General features: G+C 34.5%; 2 protein-coding genes across 4 annotated transcripts in view; both read right to left on the bottom strand.

The window, feature by feature from the left end:
• LOC129742515 (annulin-like) overlaps window positions 1-25,899 on the bottom strand; it is a 68,969-nt gene that overhangs the window by 32,043 nt on the left and 11,027 nt on the right. Inside the window, exon 1 of one of the 3 annotated variants that reach the window (XM_055734422.1) lies at window positions 5,535-5,806. The exons of the other annotated variants lie outside the window; for them this stretch is intronic. Within the exon in view, the coding sequence (XP_055590397.1) occupies window positions 5,535-5,631 (97 nt within the window). The 5' untranslated portion in view covers window positions 5,632-5,806. Of the gene's footprint in view, window positions 1-5,534; window positions 5,807-25,899 lie in introns of those variants that run through there. 3 annotated transcript variants of the gene reach the window in all.
• Window positions 14,164-16,848, bottom strand: LOC129742516 (annulin-like). The gene is made up of 3 exons (XM_055734423.1): window positions 16,631-16,848; window positions 15,989-16,528; window positions 14,164-15,917 (listed from the first exon to the last, which is right to left on the bottom strand). The coding sequence occupies exons 1-3, from the start codon at window positions 16,692-16,694 to the stop codon at window positions 14,245-14,247; spliced, it is 2,277 nt and encodes a 758-aa protein (XP_055590398.1). The 5' UTR covers window positions 16,695-16,848; the 3' UTR covers window positions 14,164-14,244.

Genomic DNA, 25,899 nt, shown 5'->3' with positions numbered 1-25,899 from the left:
ATCCTTAATTAATTCGAAATCGGTTTTCGTATTCGTAAGTACAAATTCACCAAAAGACTTAAAGACACCAAATTTTATTTCTCACACTGACTCTCAAATAACTGATTTAAACTCTAAATTCCTTAAATGAATCCTCAAACGAATAAGTTAACATTTGAATGTTTTTTAATGGAATTTTGAATTAAATCTGCAGAAACTCAAAAAGGTTGGAAATTGCATTTTAAATCATTTCCAAACTTATTCTGAAGCAAGTTGAACTAAACTCTAAGGTAAATCTGTATTGAATAATGGATAAATTTTAAATAATTCTGAAAAGGTTGTGAAATTGTAAAGATATTAAGTATTTTGTATGATTTGAAATATGTAAATGTGCACTTAAATAAGTTTGAAACTTCTAAGAAGATATTAAACATCGAAGATTTTATTAACATCTAAAGAATTTAATTTTTCTTCAGACGAATAGAAAGTTAGAAGAAATTAAAGCTGGTGAAAAGAAGCGGGTGGATTTCTATTTAGAAACATTATCAACACATATGGAATTTTTGTTCAGTAAACGGTAGATAAAAATAGAGTAACATCCTTTTCTAACATCCTTTCCGTCTATGAACTTTCAAATTCTTAATATGTTGACTAAAAAGGACATAGCTCTTCCCCGTAAGGCCGATATATCAAGTATCATAAGTTTATAAACCTAACGCATGTCTCATTAATTAAATTTTTTATGTGTCTCAAACCTTTTCTTTATACATCCATTTTTTTTAAATACAATATTAAACCTCTGGTGCCAAACCCCGCCTTTGGACGGGGTATACTAAAATAGTCATAAAACCGCATCGAACAGTTGGTTTAACAATTTTTTTTCGGCCAATGTTTAACAAGATGTTAATCTATCAATCCTATTTTTCGATAAATCATCCGTTTGGGAGCCCCCTTCGTCAATGTATTTTTAATCTAAAAAAAGATTGGCGGTTAGGCCAAAGAGTTACCACCATTCGGGATTGATTTTTTGAGCAAAATAATATCGAATAAATTGATTTTCGGCGATTTCAGTCACGAAAAAATCATAAAACGATTTTTATTTCTTTATCCGACGTTTCGGCATTTATTATGCCTTTTTCAAAGAGTCTATTAATATAACATAATTAATGATGTGTTTAAAAAGGTGTTACAATATATGGTGTACTTACTGAAATTTCTCGTTTTAATTGTCCAAAAAGTTTTTTGAATCTGCTAAACTGTCTAATCGGGAAATGTAAGTCCAGTTGTCTGTGGTGTATAACAAAAATATTAAAAGTTGAGCTTTCTACTTGCATGCAATCTTCCTTGGAATCTGTTCTACTTACTATTGATCTGGTTGAGATGGATATAACACTATGAAAGTTTTGAAAACGAAAACGGATATAAAAATAATTTTCACTGTTTTGGATGTTGTTTTCCACCTAGCCACTTTACTGATGTTTGTTGTATTTTGTGAATAGTCTGTTTTTAGAAATTTTCCGATTTTCTCGGTTAATCCAGGAATGTACGAGATGGATTTGTATTTGTATTGCTCAGTTTCAATCAAATCCACTGTCTTTTTACATTTTCGACTGTTAATTAACCTATGTCGCAGTGAAACAGGATAATTGTTTAGTTTGAGTTTCTAAAAACAGACTATTCATCGATTAAGTTAGCTACGAAAACGATTTCTAAAATAAAGCAGATTTTAACGAAAGTAAAAGATCCGGTACACAAGGACGACTTTTCGAACGTCGTTACTCGATACCTTGCAATGACTGCGATTTTCAATACATTGGAATGACAACAAACACACTTAAGGAGAGGATTGGCGCACACAAATCGAACAAAAAGGCATTGGACAAACTGCGAAGCGAAGGAGTGGATAAAGACGACCCGCGAATGGCAAATTTGAATGGTCAAACTGCATTACTTCATCACAGCATAAAACACGATCACTCCTTTGATTTGAACAGCACGAAAATAATTGATCGTCACCAATCCACTTCCGGTCTACAAACTTTAGAAATCTGTCACATCGCGAGGAATGGCAACACGGTAAATAAGAAGACTGATACTGAAGGTCTCAGTGTCATCTATGCCGGCATTTTCAACTCCATCAAAAACAAACAAAAACACACCAATACACATAACAATACATCAAACACACAAAATACAACAAACATCAGTAGTGGCTAGGTGGAAAACAACATCCAAAACAGTGAAAATTATTTTTATATTCGTTTTCGTTTTCAAAACTTTCAAAGTGTTATATCCATCTCAACCAGATCAATAGTAAGTAGAACAGATTCCAAGGAAGACTGCATGCAAGTAGAATGCTCAACTTTTAATATTTTTGTTATACACCACAGACAACTGGACTTACATTTCCCGATTAGACAGTTTAGCAGATTCAAAAAACTTTTTGGACAATTAAAACGAGAAATTTCAGTAAGTACACCATATATTGTAACACCTTTTTAAGCACATCATTAATTATGTTATATTAATAGACTCCTTGAAAAAGGCATAATAAATGCCGAAACGTCGGATGAAGAAATAAAAATCGTTTTATGATTTTTTCGTGACTGAAATCGCCGAAAATCAATTTATTCATTACCCATCCAGTCGATAGAATTTTAATATACAAAAAAAATATCTTAAGGATAGGTGAGACGAAACATAAACCCCTTCTTAAGGTTAGGAAAGCAAGACGAGAATTCAAGAATGCACAATATTTATTTTTATATAAGTTAAAATATCTGTGATATTCCTGGAACAATTTCAACAAAAACTACGGGTTAACATACTTCAAAATTTAGAAAGAAAATGGGTTGAAGTGAATCAAAACTGCAACTGGAAAAGTTCAGAAAGTCAAGTTTTAAGTCCCTGTAGTTGTACAATTTTTGGAAAAATTGTTAAAAAAAAGTTTCTTATCCATAAAGCTTTTTGTAGAACAATTTTTTTGTAATCATAAAACTAGGCTTCTGTGAATTTTTTAGTGAAAATAGTGCGTTCTAGCGGGTTAACTTTCATGAGCATTATGCTTGCTAGTAAGAATGTAAAATATGGAAAATAACTAGATACATTTATTTATTGTTCATGAGTACACGGATCTACCAAAATTTTGCCCATGTAAGCTATTTTTAGCCTCAAATATTCAACGTAAAGTATCTATTATCTTACTTCAATATTCAAAGTTATACATCATTACAATACAAGTCATTCTTCTTAATATGAGATCTCTTTCGAAATAAATTACTGATTTTGGTTTTTTTTAATTTTTTTTTAAATTTCATACCAGGTATGAAAAAAGGTCACTTATAATATGCATCTAACTCATGTTCTGAATGAAATTCGCGAGCATTTAAAATTATAATATCAGTGACGTCTTGGGTTTTTGACGCAATTTTTTACTGCTAGCAGAAGAGGTGCAAATTTTTCGAAGAAATATATAAAATGAATATTCTATACTACAGGTAGCTAACTACGGGTAAGGTCCAAAAACGAATACTGCATAACATGCGTTAGGTTTAAATTTAAAACTTGTAGAACGAAAAATTTTAATTATCTTTGAAATTTAAATATCACCGCAAATACTTTCACTTCAAAATTATCGACGTTTAAGCCAACAAAGGAAAACAAATTGTAGTAAAATCTAATTTATTTGTAAAGAATCCAAATGACTTTGGAACAATTTGGAAAAACTCATCAAAATTACAAATTATTCCCAAAGGTAAGTTAAATTACATTCTGGTTACCATTCTTGAAAATTTGAATAAAATCCGACCAATCATGTAACATTTTTCTAGAAACACTCGTTTTTAATAAAATTCATTTTATTTTTTTGGTCAGTTGAATCATTAGTAGAGACAAACAATTACGAGGTTTTTCCTTATTTGGATCCAATATTCGAATTTAAACGATCAAAATGCTATTCATGATACAAAATATGAAACCTAGAATGTACGATTTTGAGTACCGTAAAACGGGGTAACATTAATCACCGGGGTAGCTTTGATCAGCATTAAATTTTGCCACATAATCATTAACAACTAAGTCTTAAGTTAAAATATCTTTAAACTTATTTCTACGTTTAAAAACCAACATGTTGAGTTTCAAATTGGATAAAACTTGGTTTGTTTTAGAACATTTCAAATGTAAGTAAAAATGTTATTTCAAAATCTTGAAATATTAATTCTTTCGAAGGCGCGCAAACAAACACCCTTCCTGATGGAATCAAAGCGTTTAGAAGCAGCAGGTTGATTTATGTGACATTTCAACTTTTTTCCTTAGTAAATTTATAGTTTTGGTGTAGTTTCTGTTGTATTTGGAGGTAAATTTTTGATATTTAAAAAATAGGGACGTTTTCCAAGAGCAAGCCAGTCTGGGACAAAAGGCTAGAAACCCTATCAAATGGTAAAATTTGAAGGAAAAAATTAAAGGAAATTAGTACGAGGGCCTAAAAAATTTAATAAAAAAAAATCATTTTTTTTGTAATTAAAATTTTATAAGTAATGTAAAAAAAATAGCCCCATAATTTATGCAGCATCATGGTCTATCTTTTGATTTTAATTGTTGTTTGTACTTAACACACGAACTGCCTTAGTTTATCAATTACTAGCATTTGCAAATATTATGAAGGTGTTTTGTATCCTTTATGATCAAGGAAACTCTTTAAAACCGTTAAAATAGCAATGTTTCTCCAAAGCATCAAATTCTAAAAAAAGACGAAATCGATTTTTAAATCAAATTTAAAGTAATCTAATACATTCCTACAATCATGTTTTACGTTCATAGGAGTCCAGTACTGGTTTTAAAAATATGAAATATGCCATATCCCCTTAACAGAAAAAATAATCGAGAAATACTGAAAAAAAGTGATCAACCTTTACGGTAGGTACTTTTGCCCAGAATTTTTTAATTATTTGACCTGACCAAGGCGTAAATTATTGAAACTTGAAATGTAAATTATCTAGTCGCAAAACAAACATATTAAACTAAGAATTATTTTGAAAAAAAAACCTTTAAATAATTGGAACAAAAAATTTTGGTTCATTTTTACCCTTCAAAATAGAACTTTTTGAAATCCCACAAATTTTGAAATCGGAGAACACACAGGAAACACAGTATTGGATACCAAATAACCAAATTTTCTTCACACAGGCACTTCACATCTCCCAAATATTTGCGGATTCTCCACAGGACAGGATAAACACCAGTCATAAACAAACCCTAACAATTTTCATGAACACTTGATCTGAGTCATTCATAGTCCAAAGTTTTAAATACAGACTCAGTATTCAAAATTTTCAATTAATTCCAACCGCATTGTTTATCGCTGCGTCAGATGCATATAAAATTTCCTTAACATCTTCAATAGAATTGGAATGAGGAATGACACCCCGCGAACGACTTGCAAATATTTACAAATGCTCGACTGGACACGGTCGACACCACCTATGATGCAATCCGATAAATTTGCACCCGCTCTTATACACATGGAATCACACAATTGATTAGAAACGAATATTTACTTTCCGGTGGGGACCAATGCACCATGGGACGACGAATCCGCTTCCGCCTCCAGGAAACTGGCAGCAGTTTTTCCATATAATCGTAGATGTAGCTCATTTTTTCGATCTAGATCCGGTATTCACTTGCGATCACTAGTTGATTGTTAGAGGATTGTAGGTGTACAGTAGGTATCTGATCCCTGTTCCACAAACTGTCCAATCACCCACAATTAACCTTTGCCGAGAACTCGAAACCGAACTTCTACCGCTTAGAACCGTACGCGATGCAAAAAGAGCTCCAACTAACGTTAGATCTGACGGTTACAGATTTTCTTATAACCACATGGCGGATTTATCCCGTGGCTCGATTCGTGAGACGAGTCGTATGCATGCACGGAACAGCTTCATTCGATCGGTCCCAATATGTGACCCCAACACGCTCGATCGTTTATATCAAACATGACCCGAACGTTCAACAGTGTTTGTTCAACGTTCGGATGCAATGATGATGCTAGTAAATTCCTCATGAGTTGGTACTATACTATAGTACTATAAGCTAGTTAAGTTAGATTTCCATTTAGACAAATGAATTAACCATGTGCGAGTACTTGACAATAATTCAATTAGTTTTTAAGATCATGTTCCTTAAACTATCCCGACGTATTTGTGTTTCGACCCTTGATTCGCAAAAACAACAGTTTTGATTCATGAGCACCATTAAACCCTTATTAGTTCCAGTTACGCCACTGGCGAGCCCGAAGAATGTATGATCGCACCTCGTCTATCAAACACGGCCCCATCAGGTTTATGAATGAAACCGGCCAAATCGACGTCTCCGAGAGTAATCAACGGCATCATTGCTCATCGAGTTTGTATTCGCTCGACCGACAAACTACCGAGCAACCGGCAGCCGATCACACCCGCGAGATTTGCCATTCCAAAAGGCGCCCTACGGGAGGCGTGGATGCTGGGAATCCCCCCAATAATGCTAGCAGGACCGCACATTGCTTGTGCTTTTTGTCGTCATCAATCATCATCAGCAACGGGGTAAAGAGAGTTTCGCCGAAAATAATAAGAAAAAAGCCGTGATTCATGGCGTCATTCACGACGATCGAAAGCAGAAGCGAAACAGCAGAAACAATTTGGACGTCACCGATAGGACTAGCAGAAAGCTTCAACAAATTGTGTCTCGAGTAGTGGCCAGGAATAATGAAACATGATGTCATCGCAGAAAACGAACGTTCAACAAGCATTTTCGGGATAATAATAGGCGGGAACTCAGCGAGTTTACACGGAAAAACTTTGTAACCGAATAGCAAGAACACTCACATGTTATCGCTAGAGGTGACAAATTTGTTTATCCTTCCAAATGGGATAAAAAAGTTTCTAAGCAAACAGAAAGTAATTTATTTCTCACAATGTAGAGAATCACAATCGACAGGTTGTTGACAAGCCTTTGATTGAAGTGGCAAAGCAAATTGATCAATACCGTTTAATGGCAAACCTAACTATTGCTTAACATATTAGGGAAGCTCTCGTGCCATCAATCACATCCATTGTTGACCCAATGCAAATGAATTATCATTTTTGTACGTAGGCAATAAAGCTCAAACGATAGATTTATATTGCGATTCTGATTCAGATTCGTCAAGGAAAGCAGACTCCAGGTCAGGATACATCATTTAATTTTTTTTATGGTTGTTTATTTAAAATGAGATTGTATATGTGGCACTGACCATACTTACTGGACACTCGAATTCGTTTGTTGGATAATTTTTCCAACAGTACGCAATATCGATTCCAGAGTAAGCATCGATCGATTTAAAGAAATGCTATCCCAGTAAGAAAGTTCTTCCCAACTTTCGAATAAAAAATTGGCAATTGAGACGATAAAATCAGGCTAAACAGGTACATTTTTCCTACAGGGCTTTTGTATCGGAAAAATGGTAGGTTCGCCACCTACCGTCGGTATAGCGAACCTGCTAAATGTGACGAAAATTGTTCTAAGTGTCCTGTCCGTATGATCATCACGTCCTACATCACTGGTTTGAAAAAGTCAAACTCGGTATCAATTTTTTAAGTTTTTAAAAGAAAATTATAGAAAGGGACGTATGAGAATAAAACGGATTACAGAAGATCAACAGTTTTCGGGAACAGGTAGATTACGAATAAATTGCCTTGTAACCCAGGCACCTAAGTTGTGGAGATTATAACGAATTCATTCCCGAACTTAATAAAGCTGTTGGATCCACTACTTTTGCAATCTACAGTCGGTGACAAAAGTCAATAAACATACCAAATGTAGAGCAGACTTCGGCCTTCAATATACTCCAGACAGCTAATTCCATAGAGTGCAGATCAGCTGAACTCGCCAAGCTCGAAATGGACTCCACAAATTCTTTTGCAACCTCAAATTGGGGTGTCTTCCCGGAGGAAGAATGCCCAAATGGGTTAAGTTCCTATGAAAAAGGGTGTTTGGTAGACCTTAAACGGGAAGTACGACTGTTGCGGGTGATTCCGATTTTCTTCAACAATGTCATTTTTATCGACCGGTAGCTTTCAACAGAGAGATCAGACGTACAAGCTGGCCTACGAAACTTGTGTGAAAATTCCAACGACCTTTTTGAACCCATTTTTGTTTTTTGGCTGAGCCAACAGATGTCTCTAAACACACCAAAGATAACTGTCTAAAAAAAAACTGAGAAAAATAACAAAGTTGTCGTCAGTTGCTGCCAGCCAAGGTTTCTTCTCGAGCTTCTGGGTCTGCCTCTTCTTCGATTCCCACCTGAATTCCATTCAAGCGCGTCTCTGCAAATCTCGTTTTCATCTGTTCGCAGCGTAGGCCCAATCTATACCCACTTACGTACCCGAATCTCGATTTCTAGCTCTTTTCCAACAAATATTTTTGTAGGTACAGTTGCTTTAAAAAAAAATCGCGTGAATCAGTGCACTCACTTCCAACTTTGACCAGCTTCCATGTCTGTCTGGGTTGATATTTTTTCATGAAAATTTCACAAAATCTAATACTCCACAAAATTTTATGACTGTACTATTACTGAAAAAATACAGCTATTTGCGTGAAAAAGGAAATTTTAGATCACAGAATTCTCTGTATTTAAAAATATATATATATTGAAAATACCTAAAATCTGGCCAAAACATGTAAAAGTTTTATCTAGTACCTGGTCGAGTTTCATCAAAATCGTCTAATGCGATGGACTGGTTTGGAAATTAAGTTGGTCAAAGGTGGAAGCGATTTCATCCTTTTTTTAACGCAACTGTATGTTTCTCAACAATTTTTTTATACCTTTCATATACATTGAACAATGATCGTAAAAAAATCACAAACATAATTTTACCTACCAAAGTGAAGGCAATATAAACACAAATTTTCAACTTCTGGTGAAAGCGGTAAGAACTATACGAATGGGACGATATTCGACACTTTATTCGTACATACTGAAACAATACAAGAGGGCGCAAGTTTTTGTTCTCAACGCTAAACGCTGCCAGCGACAATATTAACAGATTATCTCATTGGACAATTGTTCCAAAAACACCTTTTAAATTTGAGTATATTGGTTGCACTGCTGGTCGCATAGAGAGCAACAAGGCTGTTTTCTCACTTGAAGCCCACGTGAGAGTACAAATTGTGCGAAATCGGCTTCACAATCTGCAAACATGGCAGACTTTTCTTCATATCCGATTTGAACCGACTTCAAGTAACTATTTTTACGATCGTTTTCTTATGTATATGGTAGGAATTGCGATTCGCTGTAACGTTGTTGACGACGAGAGCTATCATTTCTTGTTCGATTTGATGTTTTCTGGGTTTTGATGACACCGGCGATGGAGGCAGTGGTTCACAAAAACTTGCAGTTTTTGCGTCTTCACCGCATATGTGCACCAAGTTTCGCACCCGTACAACAATACGGACTGACGTTCGTGTTGAAGATTCGGATTTTCGTTCGTAGGGAGTTCTGGTGTGACCGCCAGAGGTTTCGGAGACTCGCAAACGGAAATTGGGCTTACACAATACATTCGTCCTGTTTCAAAATGAAAAAAATAGCTTTAAACTTATTCGCTATTTTCTTCAAACCTGCTAAAAGTACTAAGTTTTGAACAATAGGATGCAAAAATGATACTTCATAGAAATCCGCTTTGAGATGTCTACTAGAAGTAATACTGTTGGGTGAGACTGATCGTCACGAATGTTTCTATTTGACTGCAAATACTTATTCCAGAGGTTTGAGTTAGTTTGACTGCCTAAGTAGTGCAGTAGTATTTGGTCACACTCGTTTTCCGTTTTTCTTTCGAAAGTCCCTTCATTGCTGCGCCGGGATTCAAAACTCAACTTTTTTCGTGATATTCTGTTTCTTTACTATGTCTATACTGCCGCTGCCGGCAAGTCTGTCCCATATGCAAAAACAACGAACCGAGAAAAACGGCTTTAAAGATTTTATTAACTTTCGTAGATTTCTCGGTTGAAACTTTACATTTTCTACTCCTTTCTTCACAAATATTAAAATAATTGTTGTAGAATTTCGTCCAATGTGTTTTTGATTTGGAAGTTGTTGATGCGGAGGAGAAAATAATGATGAGACAGCCTTGCGAGTATATTTCGCATGCGGATTAAATATACCCGCAAAGCTGTCCCATATTTGGCTTTTCTTTTGTCAGTTGATCATTTGATTCTCTCTATCTGCGCTGTATTATTCACTTTACTGGTTGTTTACTGATAAAAATGAGTTTGAAATGATGTTTGTGACATGTTTAGATAGTCAAAGATAAAGAAAGTTTATCGTAAGAATTGAGTGGGTCTAAAATAAAATGAATAACAACGTTCCATGAATAAAACAACCTGTACTATCATATTTTGGAAAGCTTTTCGGTCGATTATCTTTTTAGAAAGACTATAAATACCTTCAAATTAAATTAATGCCGAATCAGAAACAGTAAAGTATCTTGGCTGCAAATATTTGATGAGAAAAATCAATTCAATATGACTTAAGCGTGTGCTACCAGGTACGCGTATTTTTGTTCATAGATTTTATGAAAGTCCAAGCAGCAAGTAACAGCATGACAAATACCTAAAAAATATGGCTTTGTAGCTGACTATTTTCCATGTTTTACAAAGAACAATTCAATAAGCTTCATGCGAAATTAAAAAAAAAACAGTTCGGTGGAATTTACCCATTAGGCTAAACTTAGCTTGTAAAAATTATGGAGATTGTTAATTTTAACTTTACTGTACTGTTTTATCTAGTCTAACTTTCGCAATTTCAATGAATGCTTATTTTGTCACACACATTGTATGAATATTTGTAAAATTAACGTAAATTAGAGGAGCAATTTTGAAGCATTCTGTATAAATAGACATATGGGACAGCTTTGCGGGTATATTTCATATGGGACAGACATGACTTGGTATTTTTTTCATATATGTTGAGAACAAAGTTATGAAAGTTTTTAGTCTAAATTGAAGAACTAACTGTATTTAAACGATTTTTGAGATAAACTGAAAAATTACGAAAATGCATATGGGACAGTCTTGCGAAAAGCGGCAGTATAGATGTCTATATTTTATCAGGTTATCATTAGGATCAACATGTGATCCGTTGATGTTTTACACAAATAAACAAATAAACAAATAAACAAATAACACGCGATCACCGAACAGCTGTCAAAACAATTCATAGTCTTTTTCACAAGGAGGCTAAAAGTTGTATTCATATTATCTCTTTCATTAAAAATTGGATTTCGTGCAATGTTTTGCAGTCGCATGCAGTTATCCGTACAAAGATTGACTGAAAAAAGGGTTAGCGTGTAGAACTCCGACAGATTTTATACTGATTTGACAGGTCGCACGAATGTACAAGTTCGCACAAATGTCGCAGTCATGAGTGCGCAGTCCAATTTAGTGCGCTGCGATTAATAAATTACGATACGGTGCGAGGGGTTTCAAAGGGGAAAAAAAACTCTTGCCGAGGAAGTGTTGTACAACCGGTCTTGCTACCAGAATTGATTACATTCGAGCGTTACTCGAATCATTCAAAAGAAAATTGAAAAAAGAGCGTCCGCCATTCTGGAATTATTACCTGACTCTTGAAAAGCACAGTTACTGCAGAAAACTAGAGAATAAAATAAAATTTTAAACCTAAATCAAAAAGACGACAAGAGGCACTACAATATCAAATTTTAAAAAAATACTTTAGCGCAAACCTGAGTCTCAGCTTATATTGTCAATATTTTTTAAACGAACAAACTTATACATTAAAAACATAAAACCTCAAAATGTTTAGACTTTGATAATATGTATGCCACATTTTTTAAACCCGTTCAATGGACTTTGTTTATACGTATGAAAAAAAATTCAACCCGCATAATAACGTTACCGAACTAAAGAGAATTCACGGAAATCATAAAAATTATTCTCTTGATAAAATCAAAAACAAAATTTATGTTTTAACACAATATTCATGCATTCATTTCAAATGTTCTCAACGGTTCCAAATATTGACTTCCGTTACTGGAGGATTATTCAATTATCTTTTGTTTTGTGGCAGCTGTCTCTGATTAGTGAAGTACTTATACTTCGTTCTTCACTACTCCACTCTGGGTTGGTGAAGCTATTTATATTACGATAATAATATCAATCACGGCTATTTGAAAACCAAAAGTTTTCCTACTAGATTATAAAATCGACAAAAACTATGGATTGTTTGTTTAAACTTGAGTTATACATGCCAAGATATCATAGTTTCCTACTATGATTTATTTAACAATCGTGATGTTGGTAGGCAATGTCGGCAACAGATGACAGTAAAATCACTTTGCGAAAAAATTATCGGATTTTCTTCCTGTCTGTTCTTTTGTGCCATAGCGTCGAATATAATTTCATTATTTTGCATTTTCAGGAAATTCAACCGATTTGAAAATATCAAATGATTTCAAACAACCAGGTACATCAAGACGGTAATATTTAGAATCATTTGCGACTCAAGTTGTGTGCAGGTATATAATGTAATATCGCAATACTTTTTTTGCTGTGCAGTTAAAAGTAAACCTAATTTCTTTTACTAGCAATAAATTTGATGATGATAACATTTGAAATTTTACACACTTTTTGGAAGATTTTTTTGTTTGAGTTTGTAAGTTTGTTCTCTGACCAAAGTAAGTATCCGTATGAGGGAAAAGAGATAAATTCGTCAAAATTCAACAGTGAAACAAGTATAAACATATAATCTACACAAAAAACAGCAGCAAATATCCAAAATAAAGTAATATATTCCTCAATAAACAACTTGAGGGGTAAAATGATTTCTAAGGGCTATATGTAAGAATGCATCAAATTCCTTAACACACTTTTAAAAAGTAAGTTTTGTAAGTCGCCGGCATCAATGTTGAACATAAGTTCAGCCTTTGGTTGAACATAAGTTCAGGAATGACTTCCACCAAAATTTGATATTCTATACACCAAGAAAATCATCTACGAATAGTTATGAAGCCTTTCTCAAATGATCTACTTTTAAAATGGTGTATGGGAAAAATCGGTATTAAATTCAATCTACACTTGAAGTTAACATATGTACTTACAAAAAAAATAGATACAAGCTGCTCTAGCTGTGCCTGTGTTATGCAAATTTAAATTATGCATAAGTACAATGAATCAAATGTTTTTTTCGGTAACTAAGGATACATAATCAAGAAGAAACCGGGATTCCCGTGCCTGATCGTCCATGAAATTTTTTTTTTTTTTTGGTTAAAACTAGTTATGGCTGTTTTGAGAACGCTAAACTGCCGTTCCAAGCAAAATTGTCCCATGTAGAAACATCAACATAGAGAGAAGCGTCAACAATTTCGTATAAGTTCAGAACAAAGTATTCTTGTTTGTGTTTTTATTCGGAAATTAACACTAAAAGAGAATGTTTTCAGCAAAAAAGGGAAAATGACTCAAAAGTCACATGGGACAGTCTTGCTTGGAACGGCAGTAAAGCAATCTAAATATGACATTTGCTGCTCTGAAAAAAGACTATTCATGGATTTTAAAAAGATTCAAATCTGAATCAAAACTTAAATTTCCCTTTCCCGAGAAAAAAAAACAATTTTATATCTTCTCTAAACATTCATTCCATTGATTGTGAGAGTTCAGCTATAAAGCAATGTTGTGTTATATACAATAATCTGGCGAATGTTGCAAAGCTCCTACATTTTTCAATCAGTTTTGATTTTATTTCTCTGAAAAGTTTCTAAATGAATCAATACTCAACAGGAAAGGAGCTCACAGAGAAAATTTTAGAAAATGAATTTCTGCAAATCAACGAATGATATTTATGTGTGCTCTGCTTATTCAACACACGCACCAAAATAACGTTAATCGATATCGATTTTCTAATATTTATAGTTAGGAAAAAAAACTTAATTCATCGGTAGAATGATGAATGTTTTGCATATGCATGTAGAACAAACATTTTCGGATGTAAATGTTTTAATTTACAAAGTGGTCTTTATTGTTGAATGTCATCAATCATTTTCTTAGTGGTGAAGTCTCATAAAACTCTATAACTGATGTGGTTATTTGAAGCATTTGTTAAGACGCCTCCATCTATTCGTCATACCTTCAAATGAACCGAAGAATAATCAAAAGATGTTTTCTTTACAATAGGACAAATTTTATTGAGTCATGGTGGGATAACGCAAAAAAAATAACACGAAATCGCAGGCTTAGAAATCAGGAAAATACTAGCGTATTTTTTAGGGAATGACCGGCATTTAATTCACTGTCTCGATCCTCTTGAATATGGAATGAAAGAAAACCATCAACATCGTTCAGTTCGGTTGAGCTAAATTTGGCGGCTATCTGTGCGGTCCCTTGGAAATGAGGCATGATGCGAAACTTAACCGTTGACTCCTCTCCGGCTCCGATGTAATCGTACGGAATGTCGACCGATTGCCACACACCGGAACATTCAAACTTGAACACGCCACTGGTCAGTGGGATGGGCAATGGATTTGTTAGGGTGGCTGTTACATACAGAGGACTTTTACCGATTGGTTCGTTGTCCAGGGCAATTTTGATGTCTGGTTTCCTGACACGGTAGTCATCTTGAGCGAAATATTCATAATTCGTTCCCTCGACGCTGGCTGAGCAAAGGATCTTGAAGTAAGCTTGATCTAAAACGTTGCTGTAGTACTCGTCAAATTCTAAGTGAAGTTCTACGGTGTTGGTGGAATTTGGTTCAACTTCAACTTTGAATGGTAGAGCTTTCAGAGGTCTTCTCATTCTACCGGTATACAGAACCGTGTCAACATGAACAATTCCTTCTACCGGGTAGGTGTTTTCATCGGATGTGTTCCTCACGTTTAACGTGATTGTGAACGGCTCGCCAATTTTGATATCATTTCGGATGTCCAGATCAAAGTGAATGTCATGGAATTCTTCATTAGTGTATAGTCTAGCGAAAGGATTACTGGTTTCCTTTAAAGCTTTCATCATAGTGATTCTTTCATCACAGGATCGTTCTCTGAACTTGTACGATTCCGTAATATCTTCACGTTCCCATATGCCAACAGCCTTCGTACTGATAAATTGACCAATACGCGAAGGATCTTTTCTTATAAGTTTAATGGCTTGTCCTGGTCCTCTATAGCGCCAGTAAACTTCATCTGCATTAACTTCAGCAAAAACGAAATCACAGTCGTACAAAACATTAACTTCACCGCGTTTTACGGCCTTCACTGGAGCTGGACCAAGTTTGTACATTCCATCGGATAACTCTTGAGGAGTTGCATCAACGGCCTGCCATCCATCGTACAGATCAGCAGATTCCTGACCCAGATCTTCCCTCTTCATCCACAACTCATTCCATACGTGGAAATTCCAGGTTGAATCGGAGCTAAATTCTTTCAGGTGATCGTTATTATTTCCGAAGTAGTAGTCGATGGTTAGTGAAGCCTCCGAATCGTGAGCTGAGTTGAAGTTAGACACAACTCTGCAGGGAATACCCAATGCTCGAGCAACTGTAGCCAAAACTCCCGAAAATACCCAACACTGGCCATACTTAACGGATCTTCGATTGCGATAATATTGCTGCAAAATTTCTACAGATCCCACCCAAGCAGTTGGAGCTGTTCCATCGGGAAATTCTGTGTCCCAGTTGCCGATCAAGGCACCATTATCATCGTTACTGTTTATTGCAGCCGAGAGAGCTCTGGCCACCCGTATGGGATTACCGCGGTAAGTTGCACGCACCCGCCCAACACGGGACACCAACAGTAAACCGCAGTCCAAAATATCTTTCTCGAACTGGCCCAGCTTCCAAATTGTTGGGTGAAAACTTCGGTCACACCCACGCCAGATCATAGTCGTATCGGCTAGGACGTATTCTTCACGGAGAGATTCGTCTGTGAATTGAAAAGAAATAAATAATACACTCAGTGTTAAAATCCATATCAAATATTGATAATAGATTTACCTTCTAAGAAAACAGCATCTCTCTCACACCAAGGATTGAACAGCAGATAGAACGGAATAGGTGTGTTGGAGCTGTTAACTTTGTCATTTCCCTTGAGTTTTGTGTCAACAGAAAGTTCCCATCGGGAAACTGAAGCCATTGGAGAAGTAATAACTTCTACGTGCATCGTGTTCTCTTTAATTTTACTTAATCGAGCCTTCCAGCTGGTCACATTTTCATCAAATTCGCCCCCTGAAACGTCTAGTGGCAAGTAAACCACTGTAGAGTGACCATGGCTAATTGTTTCACTATTCATCGGTTGAACGGCCAACATTATGGAAACAATATCCCGTTCTTCGTTGAATTCACGATTGCAAAGAATCTTGAATTTAATACTTTGACCTCGTCTCGCTATTAGCACCGACGAACTTCCATCGATAGAATCTCGATTCATCAGCTCAAAGCGGTTGGTCCGATGGGCCGTTCCATTCTCTGCTATGCAAGGATCCACCTCAAGAACCCTGAGGACGCTCGTCTCATCATCACCGCCCGAATCCGGTTCTATAATAACACATTCGTAATTCAAGGTGGAATGTTAAGAATTAGCTCCGAGAACATCACTTCTAACAACTTTTATTCAATACACAAACTCACTAAACTCACCGTTGATCGAAGGCCACATCGTCATGAACGGTGGCAAATTTCCGGCTCCATAGATATTGAACATTTCTCAACGCAGCAGGATTACAAACACTTTTCGACTACTATTTTGTTACACAATATCTTCGCAATACCCGGTGGATCCCGCGGGAAATTGTCACTCAGCAATAATATATTTCACGATCAGCGATGCGAACCGGACTGGCGCGCGCAATCGGAGAAATGTAGATTTTATATACGATACCGTAAAAAAAATATTGGCCGGCTGACTGACTCGAGTGAGTGAGTGACTGACTGATGTGTCGAAGCTGCGTTTGAAAAACGGAACGGCTCAAGAGCAATCATCATCATCGTCCTATCCCTGATTTATTTCGTGGTCGTGCTTCAGTGTTCTACACGAATTAGTCATCCTTCCGGGCGTTTACTATTTGCTTGGGCGTCTAGCTGAATATAATAATCATTTTTCCAACTGGGGATTTTTTTTTATTATCTGACGGGTTTGCGCCGGGGGTCTTCAGATTTTCCCCAAAATTGAAAATTTAGTTCATTTTTGCGACTTAAAAACACATGTATTTTTCAGATTTCTAACATTTTTATTTTTTGAGTTAGCTTCGGTTAGATTTTTTTGTAAATAAAAAATAACCATTTTTCAAAGCTACATAACTCTGTTGTTTCTCAACGGAAATTATAAAATAGCACATCAAAATGCATTGAAATTTTATCAGCTTTCCAAATAGAATAGTTGAAAAAAAATTAAATAATGACCTTCAACATGAAAAGTTGTAAATAAACTTTAAATGGCGTCTAAAAGTACCGTCTGCACCACCGAATATTTTGCAAAAAATACCATTGTATAGCTCGATTCATGATGCAACTTTCATCTGAAGACACCAAAGTGGGCCATTAACACCTTGAAGAGTTATGAAAGAAATAATGACAACAAATCTCTTTTTTTGCATCGAAAACAAACAATGGTCGAACAACTGCACTCACATATAGGGATAGCAAGTACTTCTAACAACATGGAAACAAAAGAACTTACCAAAGCAGGTAAAAAACACTATTTTTTCGTCTTTTTCAGACTGCCCTTCAACATAAAAGACTAAAAAAAGAGGTTTTGTTCTAGAAATTTCGAAAAAAATTTCAATTCGTGGCTGTCCTATATGAAATATACCTGAATAACAGTCCCATATGTGGAATACCACGGATTTGGTTACTTTTCAATGTTTCTTTCGGCGAAATAGTCTTTGGTTTATTGCTTTGAATCATTTAAACATTTTTTTAACTCACTTGATGTCGAATGATGCACACTAGTTTTCGAAGGCAGGTCTGACTTTCTTAGGAATAACTTCCTGAGCGAAAAATTATCGGATGCAATCAAAAATCGTAAAAAGATTCAACTTACAATGTGGAATTCATGATATTTTTTTGCAAAAGTATGTTTCTTTTTCTGACAATTGCATTTAGAAGTTCAAAAATGATCAAATTTAAGTCTTAGAAAGTAGCTTGGTGAGAAAAATATATTTTGTATGGGACTGTTATGCTAGTAGATTCGAAAAAGGTTTCAAATATGGTCGATTAACAGTCCCATAATGAACAAAAATGGTGCTCTCGACCTTACCAATAACCCAACTTCGAAAATTTCAGGCCTAACGATTTATTATGACAACCTAGACACGATTTTCGTTTATGCTGAAAGTGGTGGTCACAATTTAAAAATATATTCCAAAGCAGAAAAAGCTGATTGTCTCGCTTGCTCATTTTTGTATATGGGACTGTTATGAAAGAAGGGGATCTAGATTGTTGCAGCTTAACTGACTTCATGTTATATCCAAAAATCTAATAAAGTATTCGTTTATACCCAGTTTTGCACCAGGTCACAACAAGTTATGCACATTTTACTGTAATTTTTGGAAGTTTATGCGCTAAGTTTTACATCCGTAATTCCCCAGATTTGATTTAAAATGAACGGTGAAACACTGAAGATTCGTGTGTGAGCGATCGAGATAGCAAAACACTGACAACGAATTATGTTCGTTCTAGTATGGTAAACCTCAAAACTGGGCAAATGTAGAAAACGAATACGGTAAAAGTATCATATTTTCATCATTTTACAGTCTGGGTTGGCCATACTGAGCTCTTTGATTATTTCTACAACATTTGTGGCACTTTCTCATACTTTTTTGATCAATGGGAAAGGATTTTGGTGTCCAGTGCTTAGCTCCCGACATAAATACGCACGTATATATTTCATTTTTTTTAATCACATTTTTGTGATCCCAAACACAGGGACTGAACCTTTTACTATTGGCATTGATTATGCTTCACAATGATCTTTGATCGAAAAATTAATAAGTTATATATTATATGACCAGGTTGTAAAAGCAACATTCCCATTATTAGTTATATCACTTAAACAATACGATACTCAGAATTTTGGTTAAAATTTAAAGCCAGTTTTGCTGCAAACACTCTACAAAGCACGAAAAAGTAGTGTTTTTTACCTGCTTTGGTAAGTTCTTTTGTTTCCATGTTGTTAGAAGTACTTGCTATCCCCATATGTGAGTGCAGTTGTTCCACCATTGTTTGTTTTCGATGCAAAAAAAGAGATGAATTGTCATTATTTCTTTCATAACTCTTCAAGGTGTTAATGGCCCACTTTGGTGTCTTCAGATGAAAGTTGCATCATGAATCGAGCTATACAATGGTATTTTTTGCAAAATATTCGGTGGTGCAGACGGTACTTTTAGACGCCATTTAAAGTTTATTTACAACTTTTCATGTTGAAGGTCATTATTTAATTTTTTTTCAACTACTCTATTTGGAAAGCTGATAAAATTTGTGCTATTTTATAATTTCCGTTGAGAAACAATAGAGTTATGTAGCTTTGAAAAATGGTTATTTTTTATTTACAAAAAAATCTAACCGAAGTTAACTCAAAAAATAAAAATGTTAGAAATCTGAAAAAATACATGTGTTTTTAAGTCGCAAAAATGAACCAAATTTTCAATTTTGGGGAAAATCTGAAGACCCCCGGCGCAAATTGTCAGATAATTAAAAAAAATCCCCAACTATCAAACTAGGATCCAGAAATGTTGATCGAAATAATTGTTCTGATAAATATAGGTCGATAAATAGGAGTCGTGAAAATAGAATTGATCTTTTCAAGAATACTATATACGGTACTATAGTACCATTTCAATGATATCGGAAGTGTTGTAAATTGGTACAAAATTTAGGTACCTTTAACACTTAAAACCCAATGATTATTTAAGGCACAAGACCCCACAAAAGTTGAAACGCTGGATCTTACACCTTATATCTCAATAATTTTTTAATCGACTTCTACAAACTTTAGAAAACCCAAAGAGGGGAAAAAATAAAGCTTAAAGTACTGCGAAAGGTGAAAATGTTACCAGCTTTTGTACTCCAGCTTTTTTTTTTTTCAAATTTTGGTATTGAAATAACTCGATTTATCGATATTGTATCATGAAGATTGTATACAATTTTGTTGCGTAACACAAAAATTTGAAGTAGGCGTTGACCAGTTCGGAGCGCACGTGTTTTTTTTTCTCCAAGTTTTTATTTTGCTATTAAAATTATAGAAAAACCTCGAAAACATTATTACCAAAGTAGTAATTTGCAGTAGTTTACATTAAAAGTGCTTGCTAGTTATTGCCGGGAAAGGAGAAAGAATTGAAGAATCGGTAGACGGCTATCGAAATGTGTAGTGGATGGTTTTTCTCGTCCCCCGACTGTGCGGGCTGGCATTTTGAAGCTCAGGGAATAGTTATTAGAAAAACTTAAAATAAATGCTGTACAAGAGGCAGGTTTGGAACCTCAAAAATGTTTAGGGAAGTCTGTATTTCCGTTGCATGCGTATAAATGCTAGTGTCGTTAGGGTTGGGATATAGTGAACTTTGAATATACATGCGCTGCGCTGGGTTTTCGGAATGGTTGGGTTTTAGTGAAAAATTTGCATCAAAACGTATTGCACTGGAGTGAAAGAGGAAAAGAGCGAAGCGTTCAACGTGATGCACTTATTTAATCGAAAGAGACGGAAAATTAAATTAGCTGAAAAATGCATGTGAAATTGGGGGAATAAAAAAAATGAGAAAATGTGATTGAAATAAGATCATGGCGAGGAGTTGCTGTTGGCCGAGCTGCTGTAGAAATGACATAAGTATTTAGTTTTGCTCGGCTTGCTGCGATAGGATTTACATGGACATATGAGGACCCGAAAGAAAAGCTAAGTACCTTTTCACATTATATTATTAAATTTAGCTTCCAGATATGAGGGATAGCGGGTGGATAGAATCTAAGTCTAATGATGTTTGCTAGCCGTAGGGAGATCGGATATGTCTTAAGTGTTGGAGTCCTTGAGTGTTGGAGTCCTTATAAAAATTCTAGTCCTTATCGCCGGTAGCACCTTTTTTTCACGAGAAGGTCTGTGTTTCGAGTTCTTACTTTCTTTCCTAATGGGACTGTTGGTGAGTACCTACAGAGTTTCGGGCCTCTAGGTTGTGCGCGTTGAATGTCGTAAATGAAATGTATTTTCTTTATTTAATATATTATTTTCATGAGTGCATGGGGGATTAGCATTTTACTGATGTTGCATAAGTTTCCCGTGTTTTGAAGAGTGAAATATGAGATTCTACCGGTTTTACTTCTCGCCCTGGGTCAATTAATGATAGTCAATAATGTTAATGTCAAGGTGTGAAACCATTATAGCAAATTTAGCAGACGTGCATCTTGCATCACAGATATTTCAATTTCATTTTTTTTTATGATGGTTTAACTCTTCGCGGATTAGAACTAACGTGATCAATTTTACCAGAATATTAAATAGCTTCATATGTCAGGCAAACAATTTTGTTAAATACAATCAAAAGTGTAGATTTTTAAATATTCTGCCGTTTTACATGGAATAGTTAAGTATTTCCAAAATTGAATAAATGGAATAAAAGTGTATCTATATCGGTGAGGACTGAGGGTCAACCAACAAATTCTCACAGCTTTCAATAATTGAGGCCAAGTTCAGATAGGGACACTTAATTGTTCTAAATTAGGTTTAATATGGATAAAAATCGAGATGAATAATTGTGCTTTTATACTAATTCGTTATGAAAGATTTTTTTTCTCATTTAAAAGTGTGAATAATGTTAACCACGGTTACTGTTCTACAGTGTACCTTTTTTTTTGAATTCTTTATTTATATGGCCTCTATAGGAGTTTTTAGGAGTTTCAATAGGAAACATAGGATTCAGGAGGTGTAGGAGCTTAGGTTTCAAATGGCCACATCACTTACCATAGTGATATCCATGCCACAATACCTTTACCCCCAAACATTCAGCGTGAGATTTGTGGAGGGATGGCGTACAGCCGGTCTCCGCAAAACAAATCATCACATGTGCTGCACTTCCCTTCCTCCTATCGACTACACGGACTTGGCCGGCGTCGTTATTGGTTCATTTAAAAGTAGGAGATCCTCAAAATGGTACAGTGAGATTGTATTGCTTGTTCCCAGCAATCTTTCAATTGGTTCATTGTACAATGTTGATTATCTCGAACCAATCACGGAGTGCAACCATTATGCCATTGGCCGGGAGGGGCCGTAGGTGGACCGTAGTTGATAGCAAGCTCAAGCTCAAGCTCAAATTTTGTTGCGTAACACAAAAATTTAAAAAAAAGATACCTCTACCTCATGTGTGAGCAACCTTTTGAAGCAAAAGGCCAATTTTGATTTTAAATCTTTTCGAAGGGCCGCACTCTAAATAATATTTATTAATAATTAGCAGAGCTTTACGTCATAGTTTTTTAAAACAAATTTTCAACTAAAACGTAACTGAAAGAGGGAAAATAAAACAAATTCATGTGTTCAAAGGAAAACCGATATTTCACGCAGTGTTTTTTAAATACAAGGCAAAATTGAATAGATACATGATTATAGCCAATTTTGCTTTCACGCCCTGAGAGCCAAATTTGCTCTCATTATGCTTGACACAAGGTGGTACACAGCAAAAATGAGAGCACAAATTTTCATACTTGGTTAGCAAAGTGGTACCAAGTTTTGTTAATCTCACTTTTTTGCTCTATGGAAACAAATAAAAACTGAATGATGCCATATTTAACTTTCGAAGATAAATCAACACCTTATAGTGCTTTCATTTAGCTATCAATGCTATACTTTGGTGTTGTTTTGCCATCATCCTACTATTTGCTTTTATTAAACCTAGTTTTGCCATTAGCAAAAAATACGACACTAAATAATGCTATAATTTTGGCATTGATAGCTCATTTTCGTCACCCTTTGCTATCGATTCGGGCACCAAAGGGAAGGCCTTAATCATGCCTAAACTATCAAATTTAATTCTACTCGAAATTTTGCTGTTTGCTACTAATACCTAAATGTGGTCTCAGCTTGCTGTCAAAAAAAATTATGAAACCTTTATTATGCCTGATTTTGCTCTCGTATAAAAATCAACAGCAAAAAATGCTTTCAGTTTGCTATTGACACCTTATTATGATCTAAGTTTGCAATCAATTTGGGCATCAAAGTCAGCACGGGCCGTACATCTTGATAATTTTGAACAATTCAAATTTTTTAATCGATTTGAACTTTTTCGCGAACATTTTTTCCATATACAATTTTTGCTCAAACGATGCATGAAAAAAAAAAGTTAAAATATTATTTTTAATAACTATTCGATTATTAATTTCTAAGTTTTTCGTGTTAAATAGAAACTTTGATAAGGATTTGTATAAAGAATCCTTAAGTAACAAAATAGGAAACTTAGTTTCATCGATGGTTGAAATCTCAAAATTTGCATAAAAATCTGGAGAACTTAAGATTGCCAAAAGTTCTGCCGCACGTATCCCGTATCCCGCGCCGGGTTATTTTATTTAAAACCTGTCTAAATTCGGACATTCTATTTTCAAATTTTTAAACCAAAACTCGGGCAATATCTGGAAAAAAATTGACTAAAATCCACGAACTATTCAACAAAAATAAAGAAAAAAACAATTGAATCATTTTTTTTTAATTGTAATATGTAATCAGATTTTGAATCGTATTTCAGGCTCCCATAAAATCCTTTATGTTTATTTTAATAAATCTAGTTTGAATATTTTCATTTTCGGGCTGCAAAATTAAAAATAATAATGATTCAATTTGAATTGTTCGTTTGATTTTCCAAAAAAATGTGAGTGAATCTGGACAAAATCAGGAAATTTTCAACTAAATTTGGGCAACCGGGCAGAGCCAAACCTTTCCCATTTTATTTTTATTAAACACTTGGGCAAGTCCGGGTAAAACCCGGTAATCTGGCTAGCTTAATTTTGCTGATTTGATTTATACTTACAATATTTTTTAAAGAAAAAAAAATTCTAAAAATGAATCCAATTTTTTAAAGTAAAAGTAAAAGATAAAAATTTTGCGATTCAAATCGGATTTATGCAAACTCGATCCTAGTTCAAGATTTTAGCTTGAAATTTGGTTCTTGAAAAAACTGAAATGTTGAACAATAAACCAAACCATATAGAATTCCCTGCAATTTTTAAAGAGAAGATAAATTTTTCTTTATCATGAATCACTTTTCATCAAAAATCAATTCCCGCGAAAGGGGTTTTTTTAGAAAAGTATTTCATAAGACAAAACTTTCAAAATGAAATAAAATTCTACTTAATTTTTGTCATATTCAGCTGAATTGTGCAAACAAAAATACTTTCGTTAAATTTTATAATCGAACTAACGAACAGAATTATGAGCCTGCGATCTCTTGCAATTTAAATTCCTTACCGAAATAGTCAAAATCATTTTATTTTGATTGTGGAACTCAATTACGAGCTGAATCTGAATCTAAATTTTGACCTGTACTCAAAATATTAATTTTCAATCTGTTTTGGAATTTATCAATTTCAATACGTTTTCTTAAATGAAAATGAAAACGGTTTCTGAATTTAAACATATGAGCCAAGAATCGAAACCAGTTTCAAAGCCCTCAATCATGAATTCATAACTATAATTCGGATGTTTCGGATTTCAATGATTATTCTTTATTTAAATCACTTGTAAATCTAAATTTTTGTATGATGATCCTTTATCTCCATTTTGAATCTTTGTTTTGTTTGAATTTAGCATAAATAATGTTCATGAACTTTGAATCTGAATTTGAAACAAAAACTCAGAAGGTTTCTAAGTTTTTTTTTTAAATTCGGAAAAAATATTAAATGAATGTTTAAAAATGCGTATCAGTTCCGAAATTCATGAATCAAATTTTAAAGGAAATGTAAAACCAAATTTTGGCGACGATTTCAAACACTGCTTTCCATTTAAACTTTGAATGGTAATTCGAACTGAAAATCAAGAATCCTAAACTGGATACATAGTCCGAAATATTAAAACACAAATACAATTCAGATTTTGATTATAAGGAACCAGAATTTCTGTAATGAGTCAAATCTTATTTAAAAATGAGTATTCAGAATAGAATATCTACCAATAAGTGAGAAAATTTTGAAAAACTGTAGCTGAATTCTGAACCTGGGATCAGTTTTTGAGATTTTGACATCAGTTCTGAGTCAAGATTGTTGGCATGATTTTGCTATGAAATTTTTGAAAATAGCATCACAGATAATCGTCACCAACTTTTTGGATCGAATAACAGAATTACAGAAACTGTTCTTGACCAGAAATTAGAATTTTTGTTGGAGACTTTGATGCTAGGTCATATCGATAAGAAATCTAAATCGGTTCACCTCTGTCTTTATTATTCAATTTTTATCATTTCCATAAATACCAGCATACAACCATATCTTTGCTTGGAATGAAAAAAATATTATCTCTCACTAACCGACTTAGAAATACCTCAATTTTGAAATTTGGGGGGCGTTGGAAGGGCTCAGGGGGCCGGTGAGGTCGTAATTCACATTTCTAAAATCACGAATCAAAGTGAATTTAACATAACAACGACAAAATTCTATGAAAAATTATTAAATTACTTTATAGAACTTAACATCAGGTTCAATACTAAAATATCTATAATTTCACAGAGCTGCAAACAAATTTTGATCCAGTATCTCAAAAACAAATTGTTGTAAAAATGTATATTAAAGATTTTAATTTAAAAGTCACAGATTTTGTATATGCTCCACATGTTTATCTTATTTTGTAGGATCATTTTGGGTTATACTAAAAAATATTAATTTTAGATGGCAATGCTTATTAATCTTTAAATTGTATACCTAGTCTCAAAAAATCTAGTAAACAGAAA

The sequence above is a fragment of the Uranotaenia lowii genome, chromosome 2, assembly GCF_029784155.1.
Source record: "Uranotaenia lowii strain MFRU-FL chromosome 2, ASM2978415v1, whole genome shotgun sequence".
Taxonomy (NCBI): domain Eukaryota; kingdom Metazoa; phylum Arthropoda; class Insecta; order Diptera; family Culicidae; genus Uranotaenia; species Uranotaenia lowii.
This window is presented reverse-complemented; position numbering and strand designations above follow the sequence as displayed.

What these genes read in the sequence shown, in the direction of transcription:
- LOC129742516 (XM_055734423.1), bottom strand. Translation starts at nt 16,694, where the DNA reads ATGTTCAATATCTATGGAGCCGGAAATTTGCCACCGTTCATGACGATG. An exon ending in GATGTGGCCTTCGATCAACG is followed by an intron (nt 16,529 to 16,630) that starts GTGAGTTTAGTG and finishes GTGTTATTATAG; the next exon opens with AACCGGATTCGGGCGGTGAT. An exon ending in AGATGCTGTTTTCTTAGAAG is followed by an intron (nt 15,918 to 15,988) that starts GTAAATCTATTA and finishes TTCAATTCACAG; the next exon opens with ACGAATCTCTCCGTGAAGAA.